We start from the raw sequence: 20,165 nt of genomic DNA, 5'->3' as shown, positions 1-20,165 counted from the left end.
CTTCAATTTAGCAACTTTGCCTCTTAATTTACCAAGGTCTAATTCATACAGATAATCATGTTTTTTTTTGTTTTTTTACAAAATTATTTTTTGGTAATTTTTTTCTTACAAAAAGAAATTGCTTCTTACAACTTATTCTGAGTATTTATGCTTTTTTTGTATCAAATTTTTTCCAGAATGTACGACAGCAGCAAGTGCAATGTGAAGGGGCATCAATAGCTCTTTCAACCTGTGTTAAGAAAATGGGTGAATCACTATGTGAAAAGTTGCCAGATCTTTGGGAAGGCACATTTGTTGTATTACAAGGTAACTTTGCAGTTGAAAACTATAATTGTTTATTTGTTATTGGAAATATCTTAATTTGTAGTTTGCAAAACTTTTTAAAATTCTTCATCAAAATTTTCCAAATTTTCAAGGTTGCTCATCTCAATATGAAAAAGATGATTTTGAAAAAATGAAGCAAATAATAACTTCAATGCAGGTTTTAGAAATAATAGCACCACATTTGCATCCTAAATTAAAAAAAAAAGTGAGTGAATAATTAATTTATTATAAAGAATTTATTTTTTAATTTTCTTCATCAAAAATTGTTTCTCAATATATACAGTGCTTCCAGAAAGTATTAGCGCACTCGTAATTTTTTTATTATGGACAACTTCAAATCAATATAAATTGTAAAGTAATTTAAATTTTGAACTCATTTTTTTTTTAAATGAAAGGTAAAGTAATGAAATTAAATTATAATGTCAAATATTGTCAACCTGCTTGCTTTTTTTATGAGTTAATTAGAAGTTTAATGACTACTCGGAAAAATGTCTGAAATTAAGCGTGCAAAAGTATTAGCGCACTCATTTAAAATGTATTAGCACACTCGTTTAAATCCTTTGGGAAAAACTTTTTTGGTTAATTTTTGTTAAAAACTCTCTGCTGATTAATAATAGTCAATAAAAAATATAAGAGGAATAAATTGAAGTGGCAGAAAATCATTTGAAATACAGTTAGTTAAAACTTTAAAATTGCAAGAACAAAAATATGGGTTTAAGGAGCATATCAATTGAAACAAAGTGGCAAGTTGTTGGCCTGAACAAAAGTGGTCTCAGCAATCCAGAAATCGGACGTCAACTTGAAATCAGTGAATGCAGCGTTAGAACAACGCTCAAAAGTTATAATGAGTTTGGAACAGTCAAAGACAAAAGTCGCTCTGGTTGTCCCAAAAAAATGTCAGAAAGGGACGAAAATAAAGCAGTTATGCTCACTAGACGCAACCCAAACATGAGCATAGCCGAAATCGCCTCAGACCTGAATACAGCGTTGGGTGCACATCAAGTTAGCCGATCAACAATTAGCAAGCTTATGAAGAAAAAACACCTCAATTCATACCTTGCAACAAAGAAGCCACTATTAAATATCAAAGACCGTCTCAAGCGTAGAAAATGGTGCAAAGAGAGAGCTGCATGGACTGTAGAGCAATGGAGAAAAGTAATTTTCTCGGATGAGTCAAATTTTGAAATTATTAATCGCAAGAAAAGGGTTGTCGCGAGGAGATACAAAAACGAAAAATATAATCCTCGTTTTATCATGTCAAAAGTTCAAGGAGGAGGAGGTTCAATTGACATTTGGGGCTACATTGCTGGATCTAGCAATGGACTGGCGCATCTTTACACTGATCGCCTTAATCAACATCGATATAGAGAGATATTAGAAGATTATTTAAAGCCATCAATGGACGTTTTCAAGGCTGACTCCACCTGGCAATTTCAACAAGATAACGCTCCTTTCCACACAGCACACTCAATAAAGCAATACATGGAAGAAAAATGGTTGAATCTAATGCCTTGGCCCACTCGCTCACCTGATTTAAATCCTATTGAAAATCTTTGGAGTTGGATGGACTGCAAATTACAAAAAAGCAAGCCCACTAACTTGGTGCAGCTCAAAACGCAAATCCAAGAGTTGTGGAACACCGTGCCACAAGAACTAATCAGAAAACTTATAGATTCTATGCCGCGTAGAGTCTTGGCATGCCTTAAAAACAAAGGTGGTCACATAAAATATTAAACTTTCTTAGAATCTTTGAAAAACTGTAAGTGCGCTAATACTTTTGCACGCTTAATTTCAGACATTTTTCTGAGTAGTCATTAAACTTCTAATTAACTCATAAAAAAAACAAGCAGGTTGACAATATTTGACATTATAATTTAATTTCATTGCTTTTACCTTTCATTTAAAAAAAAAATGAGTTCAAAATTTAAATTACTTTACAATTTATATTGATTTGAAGTTGTCCATAATAAAAAAATTACGAGTGCGCTAATACTTTCTGGAAGCACTGTATTGCATTTAATTTAGTTTTAAGAATTTGTAATTGATTAGTTATTTATTTTTTTGAGTTGGAGCTTTTTTATTTTTATTTTTAGCTTATTGAAATTCTTCCATGCTTGGCTTTTTGTCTCAATCATGCTTATACTTCAATTCGACACATGTCAGCAAGATGTTTTGGGGTGCTTAGTAAAATAAGAACAATAGATACCATGAACTTTATTTTGACAGATGTTATAGGAATTTTAGAGCAGAGTGATAACCCAGCTGGAAGACAAGGGGTCATAGAAGCATTGTATTGTATCTTTTTTTTTCAACTTTTTTATTTCAGGTTCAGTTTTAGGTCACCAAAAAGTTATTTTTTTTTATAATGATATCACGTTTATTATCAGATGAAAAGCAATATTTTATTTTTGTAACCTAAAAAGAAATATTTTGGATAAAAAATAGATACTATAAAAGTGTCTTTGCACAAAAAATCTACTTTAAACTCCTATTATATTAATGTGTAATAGTAAATTATTTATTTATGATATCTAAAATCTATTCTAATTGGTAATTTTTTTTATTACAAATTACAAATTATTTTTTGAAGATTGTTTAAAAAATGTTCAAAATTAACCAGGGGTCTGTGCAACTTTGTGCAACATGAATAAAGTTACAATAGTTTTATGACATGTATGAGAATCTTCAAAGTAACCTCTTTTTTCTTACCTTTTGAAGGATTAGTAGTTGTAAGAGTAGTTTAATTAAAAACAAAAAATCAGTTATATTATTATTTTGCTTAATAAAGAATGTAAAATAATATGAAATGATAAAAGAATATTGAACACAACCTTATTAAAAACACAAATCACACAGAAAATTTCCTTTTTATGTGAGTAAACTTGAGCAAAAAGAATTAAAGGCTTTTTTTTTTTTTAATTTAAAAAACAAAGATAACAAAACAGATCAAAAGCCCCATTGAAAGTCTAATGCGGCACTTTTTCATTTTCTTTACAGGCTTCAATAACGTTTGGAGAGATGTGAGAGGATAAGTTATTGCCTAACAGAACTCTAACTCTTAATTTCTTTTTTAAAGAAGGTAAAACTAGAGAAAAAAAACACTTTTCAAAAACTACTCCATTTTATCATCCACTTTTAGTGCTGAAGTATCTGGCTGCTTTGAGACCTCCTACGCACCAAGTTGACCACAGATTAGTTGCTTTATAAATAACAAAAGGTGGTAAAAGTTCACCTGCTGCATTACCTGATGTTATTATGAAAATATTTGTCTTGGAAGTGTTTCTTACATTTGTGGGATATTTATGGCTTCTTTTTACCAAGCATTTTTATGAGCCAGGGTCATCAATTAGATTTGTTTTGTCATAGTTGTATATGTTGCATGATGGAACATTTTGTTTGGTTTTGCTAAGATGTTAAATATATTCTTTTAGGTTTTCATTAACATTTACTTGTGATTTTTTTACATTTGGCACAAATTTATTTGTTAGCTCTAGAGGCATTTGTAAAAATGAGTTGATTAAATCAGGCCCAGGAAAGACTTTACATTCTTTTACTTTTCAGAAGTGACAGAATTATAGAGGTAATTGTTCATAATTTGGCATAAGTCTTTTTTACTGATAGGAAATCCAAAATGATTTAATTGAATGGTATATTTGAGAAAGAGAGCCTCCACTAATTGGGAAAAATAACCAGGCTTTAAGTCATATTTACCAGGCTTTAAGTCATATTTTCCTTTCAATGAATCATTGAAATGAATCATTCTTTGACTAACACCATATTTTACAACAGCTTGCTCTTGTGTCAGCTTTTTAGATTTTACATCTTCAAGATTTTTACTTTTTAGATTTTAGATTTTCACATTTGGATAGGTTGTCCTCTGTATAGTCTTTGTATTTTCTGGTCTTAATCTCCTTTTTGTAATGAAAACATCTTCAAAAAACATACCATTTATTTAATTTGACCCTGTGTTACCCAAGAAATTGAAACTATAAAAAAATATGAAATAACTCTGCTTATATAAAATATTACCATAAAGTTTTAGAAAGTATTGCTGTTGAATGACCAATGACATTTATGGTAACTTTTAACACTGTGCAAAGTTACCCCAATATCTACCAAATAATTATATAAAACTTAATTTTTTTATGTATTTATGTGGGTTTAACACTTCAAACCTTCAAACCAATATCTTACTTCAAACCAATATCATAATAAAAATCTTCAAGCAGTTTATTCTCTTTTGAGTTCAATTCTGATCTGCTGCATAGATAAAAGTTACAAGAATTTTTTTTTCTTCTGTTTCTGTTTAAAGTGAATGACAAATTTGCATTTATAAAACTATTTTACATAAGTTTTGTATTGAAATTAGAACAAATAATGATTCAAATAAGATTTGCATTTGTAGTTCAATCTTTTAATTGCTAGAGAGTTAAACATCTTTGACATGTTGTAGTGCAAAGTTAACAACAGTTGTGCAAATTAAGGCACTTTTATGGTATGTATTATAAAAATGTTGGAAATTTTTACTTCTTAGAAAATTTTAAAAGCAAAGTTCATTAATTAATTTGTTCAAAAGTGTAAAATGTTATGATAGCTGAAGTATTGCTTCAAAAAAATTCCGGCTATTTATTTTATTTGAAGTTGTTCTTTAATGCTATTTGTAAGATGTGATTGAGAACCTTGGTCTTGACATATTGCCATACATTGTACTCCTGGTTATTCCAATACTAGCTCGAATGAGTGATCACATGGAAGATATACGTCTAATTGCTACAAATTGTTTTGCTACATTAGTCCAACTGATGCCACTTGAAGTTTGTTTATTTTATATATACTTTTATTTAGTTTTCTTGTCATTATTGTTATTAATTTTAAAGAAGCGTTATAAAAAGTAGTTTTGAAAAACTAAACTTATCCTCTTAAAAACTAGTTTCTTTTTTGTTTGCTAATAGTAAAAGAATTACCTCAGACTTCACCTGAGCTAAATCTTTTCATGTTACTCTTGAAATTAATTTCATTAATTCACACAAAAGTATTTTGGTACACATGGTATGCTAAACTGGTATATTGTTTCAATTTAATGGGTTTTTATTTTAATGTCTAAACTTTTTTTTTTAGTCTAGTGTACCAGATACTGAAAGTATGTCAAAAGAGTTAGTTAAAAAAAAAATTATTGAACGCAGATTTTTAGAACAGTTGCTTGATGGTACAAAGTTAGATCAGTACCTTATTCCAATACCTATAAACTGTGAACTTCGAAAATACCAGCAGGTATTCATTTCTGTTTTAAGTTTTTTAGCAGCTTTTGAAACCTAATTACTAACACCGTTTATACTAAAATGATAATACTAATTAAAAACACTTTTTGTATTTGATATAAGTTCTCCTTATATGTTTTTGTTATATATGTTTTTTAGTATCTTTAGTTTTTTATGCAAACCTTTTTCTGCTGTTATTCATCTATGATATTATGAATAAATTAAAATAATTTATCAATTTTAAGGGGATTTAAGTAAGTTTAAGAAGGCTCAAATAATATTTTTAGTCTTTCCTACATCCTGTAACCAATAAATTTTAATCCTTAAATGCCTAAAGCAGCATAAAATGCTCAAAAACTTTTTGGTACAAGTAATCCTATTTGCATTAGAAAATTGGGAAAAAATTTTTTTTGTCAAAAAAAAATGATAATAACAACAAAACACTTTTTTGAATTGTGTCAAAACTTATACAATGGTCAAAATTGTACAAATATTTTACACAATTTTAATTTTTGTGACTTTATCTTAAATGTTCTAGCCTATTTAAATTGATAAGTTGAAGCAGATTTTAAATGATTATTGATACTCAAATTAAAGGGCCAGGGAATTTATGCAAAAAAGTTAAACTATTTGTTAAAAAACAATTACTTTTATGTAAAGATAGTAGCAGAAATATTTAAAAATACTTATGAATGAAAAACTTCAAAACAGTTTCTTTCTTTGTTAAGGCAAAGCCATGTATTGCATTTCTTAAAACTTATATGTGATAGACACCTCTGTTGCTTTTCATTGTAGCATGGTATATGGTCAAACCCATCCTTTCTTATATCATTTGAAGGATTTCCTTTAACTCAAGCTGCCTTTTTTGGTGGTTGCAGGATACAATCTAAGGATTATCTTTCACAAGTAAATTTGATCAGATTCTTAGCAACTTCTGCAAGAAAGCATTTAAATTACATGAACTAGCCATCAGGTCTAAAAATCTTCAAGTCACTCTAGTACAGAAACCATGCATTTACAACAGCAATTTGAATTGTATGAAACCAAATATAGGTGTACCATCTCTGTGTTTTCAATCTTGGCTTTTACAATGCACACATCATATTTGACTTGTCTGTGCCACCCATATATTGATTATATACATGGACAATTTTGAGCTGCTTTATATTTATCTTTTGCTTCAATGAACGATCATATCTGCAAACAGTGTGAAGTGGTTCAATGCTTACATGTGAAGATACTAAATTAACTGATTTGTTATCATACCAGCGAACTGCAACCACATTTGAAGCTATATCAACTTAAAAATCAAAGGCTCCTCTGCCTTGCTTTTTCAAACCCTTTTCATTCAGCAACAAACACTTCTTCATTCATGAACCTCTAATTGTTCCTACAAAATAAATGTTACACTTCCTTAATTCAACTATCAAGGGCAAGTTTGTAAAATAGTTGGCAGCGAAGACTTTGAAGTTGTGTTTGTCAGGCATTAAAAAGTCAAAAATTGACTATTTAAATTGACTACTACATCTGCACTGATACCAAAACTTATATCAGAATTGCTTATAACTTCGATTGATAAATATTAGTCATACAAAAAGCCTGAAATGCCACTTCGACCCCAAAGCTTGAAGCGCCACTTATGTGGCTTTTTTGGCAAGTACTGATGCAGCAGGGACTTCGTTTTAAAAGGAACCATTATCTCATCAGCAGCATGAAACTCTTCTGGTGAAACTCTCAGAAAGTTTTGGCAGAGCTCTGTTATCCATGCTCATAACTTCCATGTGGTCATTTGCTTTTTCTTCCTTGGCTATTCTTAAATTGTTTACAAAATGAATATTCCGAAGAATAGTTTCAAATTTGTTCCTTCCCATAACTGAAGAAACCCCATCATAGGTCAATATTTTTTGACTTTCCCAATATGATCTTTGACTTGGGAGCCTTACCAAACACATCCTGAGAAATTCTCAATATCCTTTCTAAGTATGCTTTTTTCTGCACCTTTTGATTGCAAAATATAAATATTTGTTCACTCTGTGGTGTTGTTCAACATCTCATCACTAACAAACAATTTAAAATATTGAAAGGATGATTTTTCCACATCTGGTGTTGGTTTCATTTCAGGCTCCTTGAAGGTTACGTCATCAAAGTTCTTACTTCTCCATTTGTAGGTAGTTGATGCGGTATTATTTTTGTTAATAGGTTTCTCATTAGCATTCTCAACTGGTCTTGATGCTAATGGATCATCATCACTTGTTGAATCATATTCATTCTCAGTTACTTCTTCAATATTAGTATTAGCTGCATCATTTATCAAATCAAACTCATTGTCACTTTCTAAACTCTACCCAAAATTACTTTCTCCATCAAATACATAGTTTAAAACATCAGAGTTATTTTTTTTTTATTTCTATTCATCTAAACAAATATAAAAGAAAACTTTTTTCTATATTTGTTTAAATGATTAAAAATAAAAATTTGAGCTTTTTTGAAAAAGGTTTCATATTTAAACAGCCATTGTATCAAATTTGATACAAACTTGTTACAAATTTGATACAAATGCAAATAGCACATGTTATGCATATTAAAAAAAAAAAAACATGAAATGGTTAGTAAAGCTTTCCTGTACCTTGATTTAAAAAAATAAATAAATAAAAAACAGCACAAAAATTTATAAAACCAATGTGAAATAGAAGTAAAAACAGCACTTAGTAAACACCATGTGAACCACTACTTGCAAATGCCATTTTCAAATGCTTATAAACTGAAAAATCTACCCTGATGAAAAGTACTAATTGTATGGAATCGAAAATTCACTTCTCACATTTGTAACAATTGGTGTTTTCAGAAAAAAGTAAGCTTCCATTTAAAAAATACTGTGGTTTAAAATTTGGGTATTAGATCTGATACCTGGGTTCATTAAGGGTTAACAAACTTTTACATTCATAAACTAAATGGCTTAAAAAGTATGTTTAAAATAATGCTACTGCAAGCATTTTCTTTTAAAGCACAATTAGAAAATTCTGTTATCATTTCTGAAATTTTAATCATAAATATTAGTCAAAAATTAAATTGTTGTTATAGTTCTTTTGTTCTACTCTCTAACATTCATGTTACATTTACATGAATTTATATTTCTTTTATAAACATTCCTCATCAATGTCAGTACTTTAAACATATCAAATAAACTATTAAGAAAAAATCAGAATCTTATGTAAAAACATATAAATACATTTTTAAATGTATACATAAATGTTGCAGTTTTAAATGTATACATTTCTACTGCAGAACCATTTATGAATATAAATTTAATTTGATACCTCATTTTAAATTTTTTTGCTTTAAAGGATGGTGTCAACTGGTTAGCATTTTTGAAAAAATATAATTTGCATGGAATCCTTTGTGATGGTATGTTATTACCTTTTATAAATCATGTTTTTAAGTGTTTTTTTTTTTCAATTTTATTACTAATTTGATTTCTATAATCAGTAATAAATGTGTATAAGAATATTGTTAAAGGTAAACTTCATTACTAAAACTGTTTATGTATATACACTTTACAACAAAACTAATTGAACACATGTTAAAGTTTATAAAAATGTAGTACAGTATGATTATTTTGATCTCAATACAGAAAAAATTCCATTCATATATCTCTTCTTAGCAAAATAGATACAAAAATTATACTATTGTTTTCAACTCCAAAACTAGAGAACCTTTTAAAAGTATATTATCAAAGTCAAATCAGTAAATGATGATAGCATATCCTGCTCTTAACAATCTCAGTACATCCATAGATGTCTCATCATGATGTTACATCACAGCCTACACCCTATGATTGTCAATTTGAACTTGTTTTATTTGTGACCAAGCATTTGAAGTTTCTGATACAATTCTTCAGCATTTCTAAACCTACTATGCAGATCATTCTTTATCATTAAGTTTATTTTATATATATATTTATAAATTTTCATTAGGATTTAGTTCGTGAGGTTGTGTAGCCCTTTGCATTATGGTGATTTTATTTGTATAAAATCATGATTTGATGAATTTTTATGTGTTTGGTATCATTGTCCTATTGGAAGATCCACCATAGAGGCATATTTTCATCTACAAAAGGCAACATTTGATTCTATTTTTCTATTATACTTTCTATGTGATAGAGTGGTTCCAATCCAGAAAATCCTAAAAAACACTCTCAAACAATCAATCTTTTGCCACCCCCATGTTTCAAGGTTCCATTAGTATACACTTATTTTAGTTGTTTGCCAAAGGGTCTTTTCACATTTTATTTACCATCTAAGCCTTTCAGGCTAAACTATGACTCATCTAACCATAATGTTTGTTTCTACGTTCTAACATCCAAATTCTGAAAGCCTTTGAAAACTCTAAATGTGTTTTTTGGTTCTCTGCCCTTATAACTATACAACCATGCAATAGTTGTCATGCAGTATTAGATATCAAGTTCTAATTTGCAATTGTGTCTCTGGTATCAGCTAATGCTCTTTTTCATGTACCTAGTAATTTTTTAATCATTATGAAGAGTACTTTTCTTGTGTTGTCCACTTAAAAGCTCAGTTTTAACAGTTTCTTTGATTCTATTTTATTAGCTAATCAACTTATAACCATTTTTGACATTTTATACTTCTTGGAAATCTTTCTGTTAGACACTTTTTTCCACAGCTCATAAATGATTTCTTTATTTCATTTGAAACTTCCTTAGCCTTTTTCATGCTTTAGAAAATAGAAAAATAGGTAAGCTATAAAACTTCAAAATTATTTTGACAATTAGTTATCATTCACTGCTTTTAAAACATCTCCAAGTAATTTAATGATCAAATTTTACAAATAATTTGGCCTTTAACTATTCTTTTGTTCATAAGAACTTGATTTAATTGCAGAGTATGATACTGTTTCTAAACTTTTGCACAGAATAACAACATTTATTGAAATGTTGTTATTTTTACACTGTTTAGTATTCATGCAAAAAACAGTTAAAAGAGTCATACAAGTGAGAACAAAGCAAGAATATATTCCACATGTAGCAAATAGTATATATATAATAAAGGTTTTTATGTTAAAACTGTTTTGCAATTATTTTAAAGGTTTTTGTTTCTTTACAATTATTTAAAAAGTTTTTGGAGTCATCTTAGTTTTGGAGGGCATTGTATGTCTAAAAGTAAAATACATTTGTTTTTTTATTTTAAATATTTATGCACTGATTTTTCCTTTTATGCCAAAATAGATATGGGTTTAGGCAAAACTCTTCAATCAATTTGTATAATGGCAGCTGATCACTTTGATTCATTGAAAAAATATAAGGTAAATTTAATGCTTTTGTTTTTTAAATGTAATATTCAAAACCTCTCTTAAGCTTAGTATTATCTTAAAATTTTACAAACAGCTTGTGTGGAATTATTTAGAGAAAAGTCTCTTAACGGTCTAATTTTTTTTAATTGAGTGTTTTAGTTTGTTAAAAGAAAAACCAACTAGTTATACAATTTATAAGATAAAATAGTAAAAATAAAAGTAATTACAGAAAAATGATAAATTATCATGGTGTGACCTAACAAAGTCCTATGCTTTAAGAAAGTCTTAATTTAACAAATGACAAATTTTGTATATATAAAATAAATATTTAGAGAAAAAATTTAGTTCTTTAAACTAACTAGATATCTAGTTAAAATACATAATCTAAAAATTCTTAACAAATTATAAGACCCAATAATTTCTTTGGCTAATACTCAAAAGAATATTAGCCAAAAAAATTATTGGGTTTTCTGCTTACATTTAAATTAGAAAGGATTAGTTGAATTTTTGAGCTTTTTCTTGCTGAGTCTAGAGTCTTCTCTACTGGTTTTGAATATGCTAGATTTAAAATCAGATTTTTAAAATTTAGCCTGGATTTAAGAACTTGATATAGAACCAATACAACCAAGTGATGATGAAAATGACAATATTTCAGTAAAGAAGAATTATTTCACAAAAATTTTCTTTTGTTTGGTTTTCTATTATGAAAAATATTGATATGTTTTGTTAAATGCTATCAGAAATATTGGCTTTCACATTTTTGTTGCTAAATTCCTATGAATGTTTTCAAGTTTATCCCTTTTTTATCTATGGCTTTTACATATTTAATCAAATCCAGGTTAAAATGGAATAGTATGAATGCAATTCTATTTATAACTAACTTACGTTTATGCTGTTTTCTCTAAATTTTAAGTGATATCTGATGGTCCATTTCTTTCTTTTCTAATGCTCAGGTTTCAGTCTATTATCACATCAATAAGGGAAATATTTTATATACCTTTCCCAGCAGTAGATAAATCACCATCAATCATCATCTACTTGTAATCAGTTTATCTTAAACATGATCTCAATTCTAAAATAATTCTTCACAGGTTTCTTGATTTTACTGTGATTGAGTTATTGTTGTTGAGCAAAAATAATTTTTCACAGGTTTCTTGATCTGTGATTGAGTTATTGTTATTGAGCAAAAATAAACACCCATCAAACTTTGTCAATGATTGAGAGAGTAGTTTTCACATCAATTTAAACATTGTAATGAAGTCCTCTATAACAACATATTGCTGCAAAAATATGTTTTTAATATCTGAAAAAAATATTCTTTTTAACAAATTTTCATTCTGTGAGAAATCCTTTTAAATCAGTTCTTCAATGTAAGTAATTTTTCTTCAGATGTTTACAAAAACTATTAAAATTTTTGTTTAAGTAGAAAATTTAAATATTTTTTTAAGGCATCTTTAAAAGAAGATTTCAAGCCGCTTCCCTCTTTAGTTATATGTCCACCAACATTAACAGAACACTGGTGTTATGAAGTAGAAAAGTTTTGTCAGAAAGAGCATCTAAATCCTATAAATTACACAGGAACACCCTGTGAGAGACAAAGGTTAGTAAAATATGGAACTAAAATTTTTGTTAAATAATTTTTTATCTTATCTTTAAAAAGTTCTTAATTTTAAGTATTTAATTTTTGGTGTATAATCAGAATCAAATGGTATGAAGTAATACATAAAACATTTGAAAATATACAGTCCCTGATCAAATTATTAGCCCATGTTGCTATTTTTGTAATTTTTCTCATTCTAGTAATAAAATTTGATTTTTTCTTCAAAAATACAAAAACAAATTTTTTATTTATATAAAATATAATTTGTTTCTAACAAAAAATACACAAAATTTTGATAAGAATATGTTTATTAAGAGAAATTCTCAATATTTAGTTGATCCTCCTTTATTTTTAATCACTGCACGAAAGCGATTTGGCATACTATAGAGACAATTTTTTTTTTTGCTTATTTGAAAACCACTCCTCCAATTGAGGTAAAAGACAAGTTTCAATAACTTTTTTGTATTGATCCTGTTTTAATATTCCATCTAAAATGAATAGTCAACCATGGCCTTTCCCGCTGATAACCGACCAAAACATGGCTTCAGAAGGATGTTTAATTGTTTGGATTATACAATCTTCATCGAATTTTTCATTGACAGACCTTTTGACATATTGAGCCTTTTGAGTCATTATTTCTATGGTAGACTCATCGCTGAAGCATTCCTGAAGAAAATAGAATAAAAATCATCACAGAATATTAAGACTTAAATATTAAGAAAAAAACTTCTAATCATTGTATTATAATGACTTACCAATTTCCAGTCATCAACAGCAAAACTACGATACTTCTTTGCCCAATCCAGGCATTTTTTTCTCTTTGCTTTGGTTAATTTTGGCATTTGTGCTGGCCTTCTACTTCTAATGCCCAATCCATGCAAACTTCGTCAAACAGTGATTGTTGCTACATTTGTTCCCACCTCATTTAACTTGCTGGTTATTACAGAACATGTTGCAAATCTATTTTCTTTTACTATTTTTACTAGCATTCTCTCATTACTGGTTGTTATTTTCTTTTTTTGACCACATTTGCCTTGTCTCCAAACACATAATGGGAGGCCATTTTTCAATTTGTCTTAGATTGGTTTTACAGCGTGTCTTGATATATAACATTTTCTTGATATTTCACTTATAGAGGAATGCTTGTTGGTCAAAAGATATTGAATTGAAAAGATATTGTCTTCTTTTTTTCCCATTTAGTAATTTAGAGCTTTTAAACAATTTATTTTTACTGAAACTATTTTAAGAAATAAAAATTGGTTTTTATAAAAAAGTACATAATAAAGTATTGAAATAATTGCCTAAAAATTGTTCCAAAATATATTATAATACAAATCTTATGTAATTAAATAACAATGGTTAAAAAAACATAAAATCAGTATGGATGACAAAAATGAATTTTATGAATTAAACAGGTACCACTTATTCCCCTGAAATTGTAACCACCCTTTATATAATTTTATATTTCTAAAAACTTCAATGTGTTAAGTTATAAACAAAAAAATATAAATCAACTAGTAACAATATTGCAATCAGATTTAAATGGCACCAAAAACATTAAATCCTCAAAAATAACCAAAATTAATAAGGTGAGCTAATAATTTTATCAGGGACTGTAAGTATGAAGTAATACATAAAATATTTTTAAAAATAGGTATAAAAAAAATACATAAAACATTTAAAGTTGATGTTTTTGATGACAAAACATGAGAAAGATTTTATTTAGTAATTACCTTTTGTATTTTTAAAAATTTATCTAGTTATCTTACGTATTTTTAAAAATTTATCTAGTTACCTTACGTATTTTTAAAAATTTATCTAGTTACCTTTTGTATTTTTAAAAATTTATTTAGTTATTACCTTTTGTATTTTAACATACTTTAAGCTGAATGGGTCTAAAAGGTTTTCACATCTTCAATATTTTTTATAAATCAAAAGAAAAAGAGGATACTTGTATACAGTTATTTTACTTATATAGAGAGTTTAAATGCAATGATGTTCTCTGAAAAAATACATGAAGTAATTTTAATCATCATACAAAAGAGTCACAAATAGAGTTGAAATTTAATGTTTAAAAGTTATTTTAATAAAGAATAATTTTTTGGTACCAATATAAATTTATTCCTGGTTATCTTGCTCTTTTCCAAAACTATTATTACTTAAAATTTTTTTAGTTTAAAAATGTAGTATAACATTTTTTTAAATAAAAAAATGCAATAAAACAGTGGATGCAATAGAATACATGGCTTGATTAGTATGCATTTACATAAGTTGACAAGTTATACCTAATCATTAGAACTTTACTTAAAGGCCATCAGTTGAAGAATTGTTAAAGTGTTTAATTGCAAAACTTAAGGAAATGTGTTTGATACCATTTTGCCATAAAGAAATTGCTATGATAGAAAATAAGTTTTACTAGTGGATGTTTTGGTTTAAAGTTTGTACAATGCAAATAATTAGTACTTTATAGCAAAATGATACAAAAGAAATAAATGTACTAAAATAAAAGTGCGATAGGAAATAATTTTTAATGCAGAATAACAAAATTAAAAATTTAAGTTTTTTCTAGTAAATTTTGCATAAATGAATTTGTAATCAAATTAGATAATCACAATTTATTTCTAATAATTCATGTTTTTTAGATTACAAGCTAACTTGAAAAATTACAATTTAGTTATAGCATCATATGACATTATCAGAAATGATGCTGATTTTTTTATGTAAGTAAACAACACTTTATTCAGATCATTGGTTTTCCTGAGGAAAAGTTATTTGAATTAGTTCACATTTTATTCCCTTAACTTTGACTCCTTTCATAGTGCTCAGCATTGGAATTATTGTATACTGGATGAAGGACACATTATTAAAAACAGTAAAACCATGGTAACCTAAGTTTTAGTTTTTTTATCCTAGATCAGCTTTTTTTTTTTTTTTTTTTTTTTTTACCTTAAATACTTTTGATTTATAGGTATTATCAGTGTGGCGGGTCTACATATAGTTTGTTTTTTTTTTGTCTTTGTGCTAAGAATGTTAAAACTGTTTCTTAGTAATTTAAGGATGCTGAATCTGAAAATCACAACTACTTTTTTACTATTAGCTCTAGTTTTAATTCTATAGAATACTCTTCTTTTGGCAATAGAATTATGTCAAAAAAACTACTACTAACACAGGTGAAAGACTTCTCAGATATGTCAATTTATTTTATGTAATAGGATAAAAAATATATAGTAAAGAAAAGTTAAAAAGAAGTATAATAAAAGTAAAAATTTATGGTAAAAACTGTATTTAAGACTTTTCTTGAATGTTGGGAGTCAGGTGTGTGGTGCTTTAAACTTAAACAGAAGACAAAATTTTGATATGCCATCTTTATTGGTATTGTTCCTCTTTTACTTTGATATTGTAGTTAAATTTTTCACCTAATTTATCACTATTACCCAGATTTTCTGTAAAACAATTTAAATGATTGTGGAGGAACTATACTTTTGAAATTTCTTTTTTCACATGTTTCTCACAAGTTCTTCATAGTCATCAGCTTTCTGGTTGATCAGAAAGTTTTTTACAATATCTTTTAATGAACTCCAGCTGGTTTATTGATAGACAGAAGTTGGCATCTTTTTTATGACTGTTAAATGTGGGGTCCATAAAAAATACCAGCTTTTAACTTCTTATTGCTAACATGGAAACTTTTTACAAAAAACTGAAAAGAATCACCCTCTTTATCTAATGTTTTCACAAACAGTATCATCAACCCTATCTAAATGTGAAAAGGTGGGAATATGATTATATCATGTGGCATTTGCCACAGTTTTAATGCTCTGGTCTTCTACTTTTATTCAATTCAGTTTGTACCAGGCAATCTTTTTTAAGCTTTGTTACTAAGATAACATAAGTAGGGCAAATCAATGGAAACAAGGATATTTGGTAAAGCCAGCTTGTAGTCCTAGCATCTTCACATTACTCGCTGATGGTCATTGTAGTTCATATGCTGTAGAACATCTTTAATAGGTTATACTTCTCTTTAAGAGTTGTGGAATGGCTGTAGGGTACTGTTGTGCTATGAGCTGTCTCTTTTTCTGATGATTCAACAGGAAAATAGGTAATTTCTTGAACACACTGTGAGGTACAGGTAGAATTACTGATGGAAGATTTTAGTATTCTAAAGACTTCAGATTTTTTGTTTAATAAAGGTTTTAAAAACAGCATGAAGAGCCCATGACTTGTCTTGATCTCTAATTTTAATTCTAAAATTCCCCTAATAGACTTTTTTAATGAAGTCTGTAACAGGTTTTCTGTTATTTCTTTTTTTGTATTTAAAATTAGAGACAAAATGTAACAAAAGGAGTCAGGTTGATTCTTCTGCAATCTAGTAGATGTGAGTGCGCTTTAGCACTATCAAATAAAAAGGCAGAGGTTTTTGGGTCCAGCCTTAAGCAGTCTTTTGCTGCCTGGAACTAATGTGAGTTGTTTCAGAACAAGACAAGCAACACTGTCCACATTTTTTGCCCAGGAAAACAATAGATGTTTCTAAACAGATGTTAGTGGTCTGTTTCATGAGCTTTCTTAAGATGTTAGTGGTCTGTTTCAAGAATTTCTTAAAGAGATATTTTGAGCTGTTTTAAAAGACACAAAACTGGTAGTTTATTTGCTTTTAAATCCACAAAGTATAGCACAATAGCACTTTTTGCCAGACTATTAAGGAACTGGAGGAATGCATTTGTTTCTGTCATTGAAAATTTTAATGGAAACCATTGACCTAAATGTTGATAATGAGCTTTTGTAAGAAATTGTATTCATATCTGAGTTTTTTCTTTCCAAACCAAGGTGCAGTAAGTAATGAATAAGGGAAAGATTCCATCAAGACATCTCAGTCATGGAAACCATTACAGCTAATTCAACCCTATTTTGATGGGAGATTTTTGTTTGATGCAGCTACAAAAGAAAATCTAAAGCCATAAAGCACTTTTATTTTCCTAGACCTCAATAAGGACAATTTGAATGTCTAGTTGATGTTATACCTGTGTTTCATGTCTACTTGTGTTTTTAATGTACATGTTACATTGGACTTATGAATAAACAGTGCTCAATTGGTGTTATTTTTTATTTTTTTGGAATCTTTATAACTTTTTTCTCAGACATGATAAGAATATTCTGATTTCAGTTTTGGAATCAGTAGTTCAGATTTAATGAAGAACACGTGATTTTATCTCAGAGGGTTGACCAGTGTTATTAGTATAATATATGAGTGAATATTAGTTTTTTGTTTGTGACCACTTTAAGTTCCCCTTGAACCAAATTTCAGACTGTTTCTTACTTTTGGAATTGTGTTTTATGTTTTTGCCTATATAGTCATTGTTAATATTATTAATTTAAAAAAAATTTTTTTTTCCATTATTAAAATACACTCAGATAGTTATGTATTTGAAATCCTGTGTTACTCAGAAACATTTTTATCTTTTCTCTATAATAGCTTTCGAAGAAGATCAAAATGTTAAAAGCCAATCATCGTCTTATACTTAGTGGAACACCAATTCAAAATAATGTTCTTGAACTGTGGTCACTTTTTGATTTTCTGATGCCTGGATTTCTTGGAACAGAAAAGTACTTTACAGCAAAATTTGGCAAACCTATATTACAAAGTAAAGATGTGAAATCATCATCCAAAGAACAAGAAGCAGGTTAATTAACTTTTTAATCTTAATAAAATCCTAATAAAATTTTTTCCTTTTTTTGGTACTGTTTTCCCTCTTCAAGCCAAAACTCTGTTACCCTAAAAAAATTTCAGTTGCCCACCTGAGTTAAACAGCTATTATGTATAACCACTGTATTTGCATATACATGTGTTTACATAAGCATGTTTTGTTCTTATATGTATATAGTCATGTTTTATGCTTGTTATCATGCAAAAAAAAAAAAATGTTAGTTATTAAGTTATTTCTTGTTTTATTTTGTAACAACATTTGCTTGATGCTTTTTTTGTCTGTGAATCTTTAATCTATTTTATGTGAAAGGTAAAGTTTTAATATAAGTTCCCTATTAGTTTTATGTGAAAGTTTCTTTTTAGAAGTTATTTAGAAAAATTATTTATCATTATTATTTTTTTACAAAATTTTTTACAGGAGCGTTGGCTATGGAAGCTTTGCATAAACAAACCCTCCCTTTTTTACTAAGAAGACTTAAAGAAGATGTTTTACAAGATTTACCACCAAAGATTATTCAAGATTATTATTGTGAGCTCAGCCCACTTCAGGTTATTAGTAATATTAACTTATCTCTTAATATATCCATGTAATATTCTACTGCATTATAGTTAAAATAGGCATATGATAAAGTTATTTTTATTTATATAATTGTTTTGTTTAGTGTATAATACTTGATTACGCTGTTCTGAAAAATTTTAATTTTTTTAAGTTTCAGAAATGAAATGCGCTATTTCTTAATAAATTTTACATTCTGAATTTAAGTATAACAATTTCTCATCATAAAGTTTTTCTGTGGCTTCTCATCATAAAGTCTGTTGATCAATTTTATGTGATTGCTGAGTACATCCACTGATATTTTTCAAAAAATGTTTGAATGTAAACTTCAACCCCAACTTTGTTGAAGTATTGAATGGCTTAAAGTTCATGATCAGTCAGCTGAAGAATTTTTGTTTTCATGCAGCAGTTCAATCTTAAGAGCGTACAGCGTCTTTAGCCATCCAAATGTAAGGAGACCAGGCATCAATCCTAAAAACATTTACAGGATTTTGTAAATACAAAGTTGTATTTACAGACTCTTTTTTACAGAGCTGTAAATAAAACCCTGTAAAAACTAAATCTTACAGAATCTAAATTTTCTCTGTAATACAGACCAGTAATTACAGTATACAGACCAAGTCGAGAATTTCAGCTTCTCTGTAATTTAGTATCTTTTTTTTTTGTTGTTGTTTTTTAATATATATATATATATATATATATATATATATATATATATATATATATATATATATATATATATATATATATATATATATATATATATATATATAGATAGATAGATAGATAGATAGATAGATATAGATAGATATAGATAGATATAGATAGATATAGATAGATATAGATAGATAGATAGATAGATAGATAGATAGATAGATATAGATAGATAGATAGATAGATAGATGTAATGATGATTGCAAAGTATTTTTGTCTGTTTATCAAGTCAACATTGACTTTTATCCTATTTAGAAGGGCCTGAGTAAAATTTAACTTTAAATACTAAAACTAAAAATACCTTTATTTGTCAATTCTTCCCTTTCAATTTAAACAACTTAAAAAGTTCATCAACCTCAAGTCCACTTAGATACCAACTTTCAGTTAATCAGAGAAATTATTTATAAAGTTATTGATAAAAGTGTAGATATATGCAGCAGGAGGGGCTCAAGACTACAATGTGTTAAGCTTTAATAAACAATATCTTATAAACCACTTAGAATTGGATCAAATTTTCAGAACTACTTTATTGCAATAATTTCTTTCAAAATTATATTTTTTTTTTTTTTTGGCTATATTGACATGGAATTACCTTACTACAAACCTCCTGAGATTTTTCATCACTGGACTCAACTACAAAATTTTCAGGTTCTTTTTGAATTAGAAGTTTTTCTTGATGAGAAAGATATGTTCAGTACACATATTGCT

General features: G+C 27.9%; 1 protein-coding gene and 1 pseudogene across 5 annotated transcripts in view; one reads left to right on the top strand and one right to left on the bottom strand.

Moving 5' to 3' along the window:
• The window catches only part of LOC145192822 (TATA-binding protein-associated factor 172-like), an 82,711-nt gene that overhangs the window by 52,703 nt on the left and 9,843 nt on the right, over positions 1-20,165 (top strand). For 4 of the 5 annotated variants that reach the window (XM_090072202.1, XM_090072204.1, XM_090072203.1 and 1 more), the window contains 12 exons: positions 177-306; positions 417-529; positions 2,418-2,619; positions 4,990-5,138; positions 5,443-5,595; positions 8,927-8,987; positions 10,825-10,901; positions 12,338-12,489; positions 15,132-15,209; positions 15,309-15,372; positions 17,957-18,164; positions 18,606-18,736. In XM_090072202.1, coding sequence (XP_089928328.1) covers positions 177-306; positions 417-529; positions 2,418-2,619; positions 4,990-5,138; positions 5,443-5,595; positions 8,927-8,987; positions 10,825-10,901; positions 12,338-12,489; positions 15,132-15,209; positions 15,309-15,372; positions 17,957-18,164; positions 18,606-18,736 — 1,518 coding nt within the window. Of the gene's footprint in view, positions 1-176; positions 307-416; positions 530-2,417; positions 2,620-4,989; positions 5,139-5,442; positions 5,596-8,926; positions 8,988-10,824; positions 10,902-12,337; positions 12,490-15,131; positions 15,210-15,308; positions 15,373-17,956; positions 18,165-18,605; positions 18,737-20,165 lie in introns of those variants that run through there. The other variant, XR_016447016.1, reaches the window with a different exon arrangement.
• On the bottom strand, positions 3,291-4,396 carry LOC149878957 (uncharacterized; annotated as a pseudogene).

Source organism: Hydra viridissima, unplaced genomic scaffold (genome assembly GCF_058129835.1).
Source record: "Hydra viridissima isolate aposymbiotic clone 2 unplaced genomic scaffold, HvirCarnegie_v1 scaffold_14, whole genome shotgun sequence".
Classification (NCBI taxonomy): domain Eukaryota; kingdom Metazoa; phylum Cnidaria; class Hydrozoa; order Anthoathecata; family Hydridae; genus Hydra; species Hydra viridissima.
Note: the sequence above shows the minus strand (reverse complement) of the source record. Positions and strands in the feature narration are given on the sequence as shown.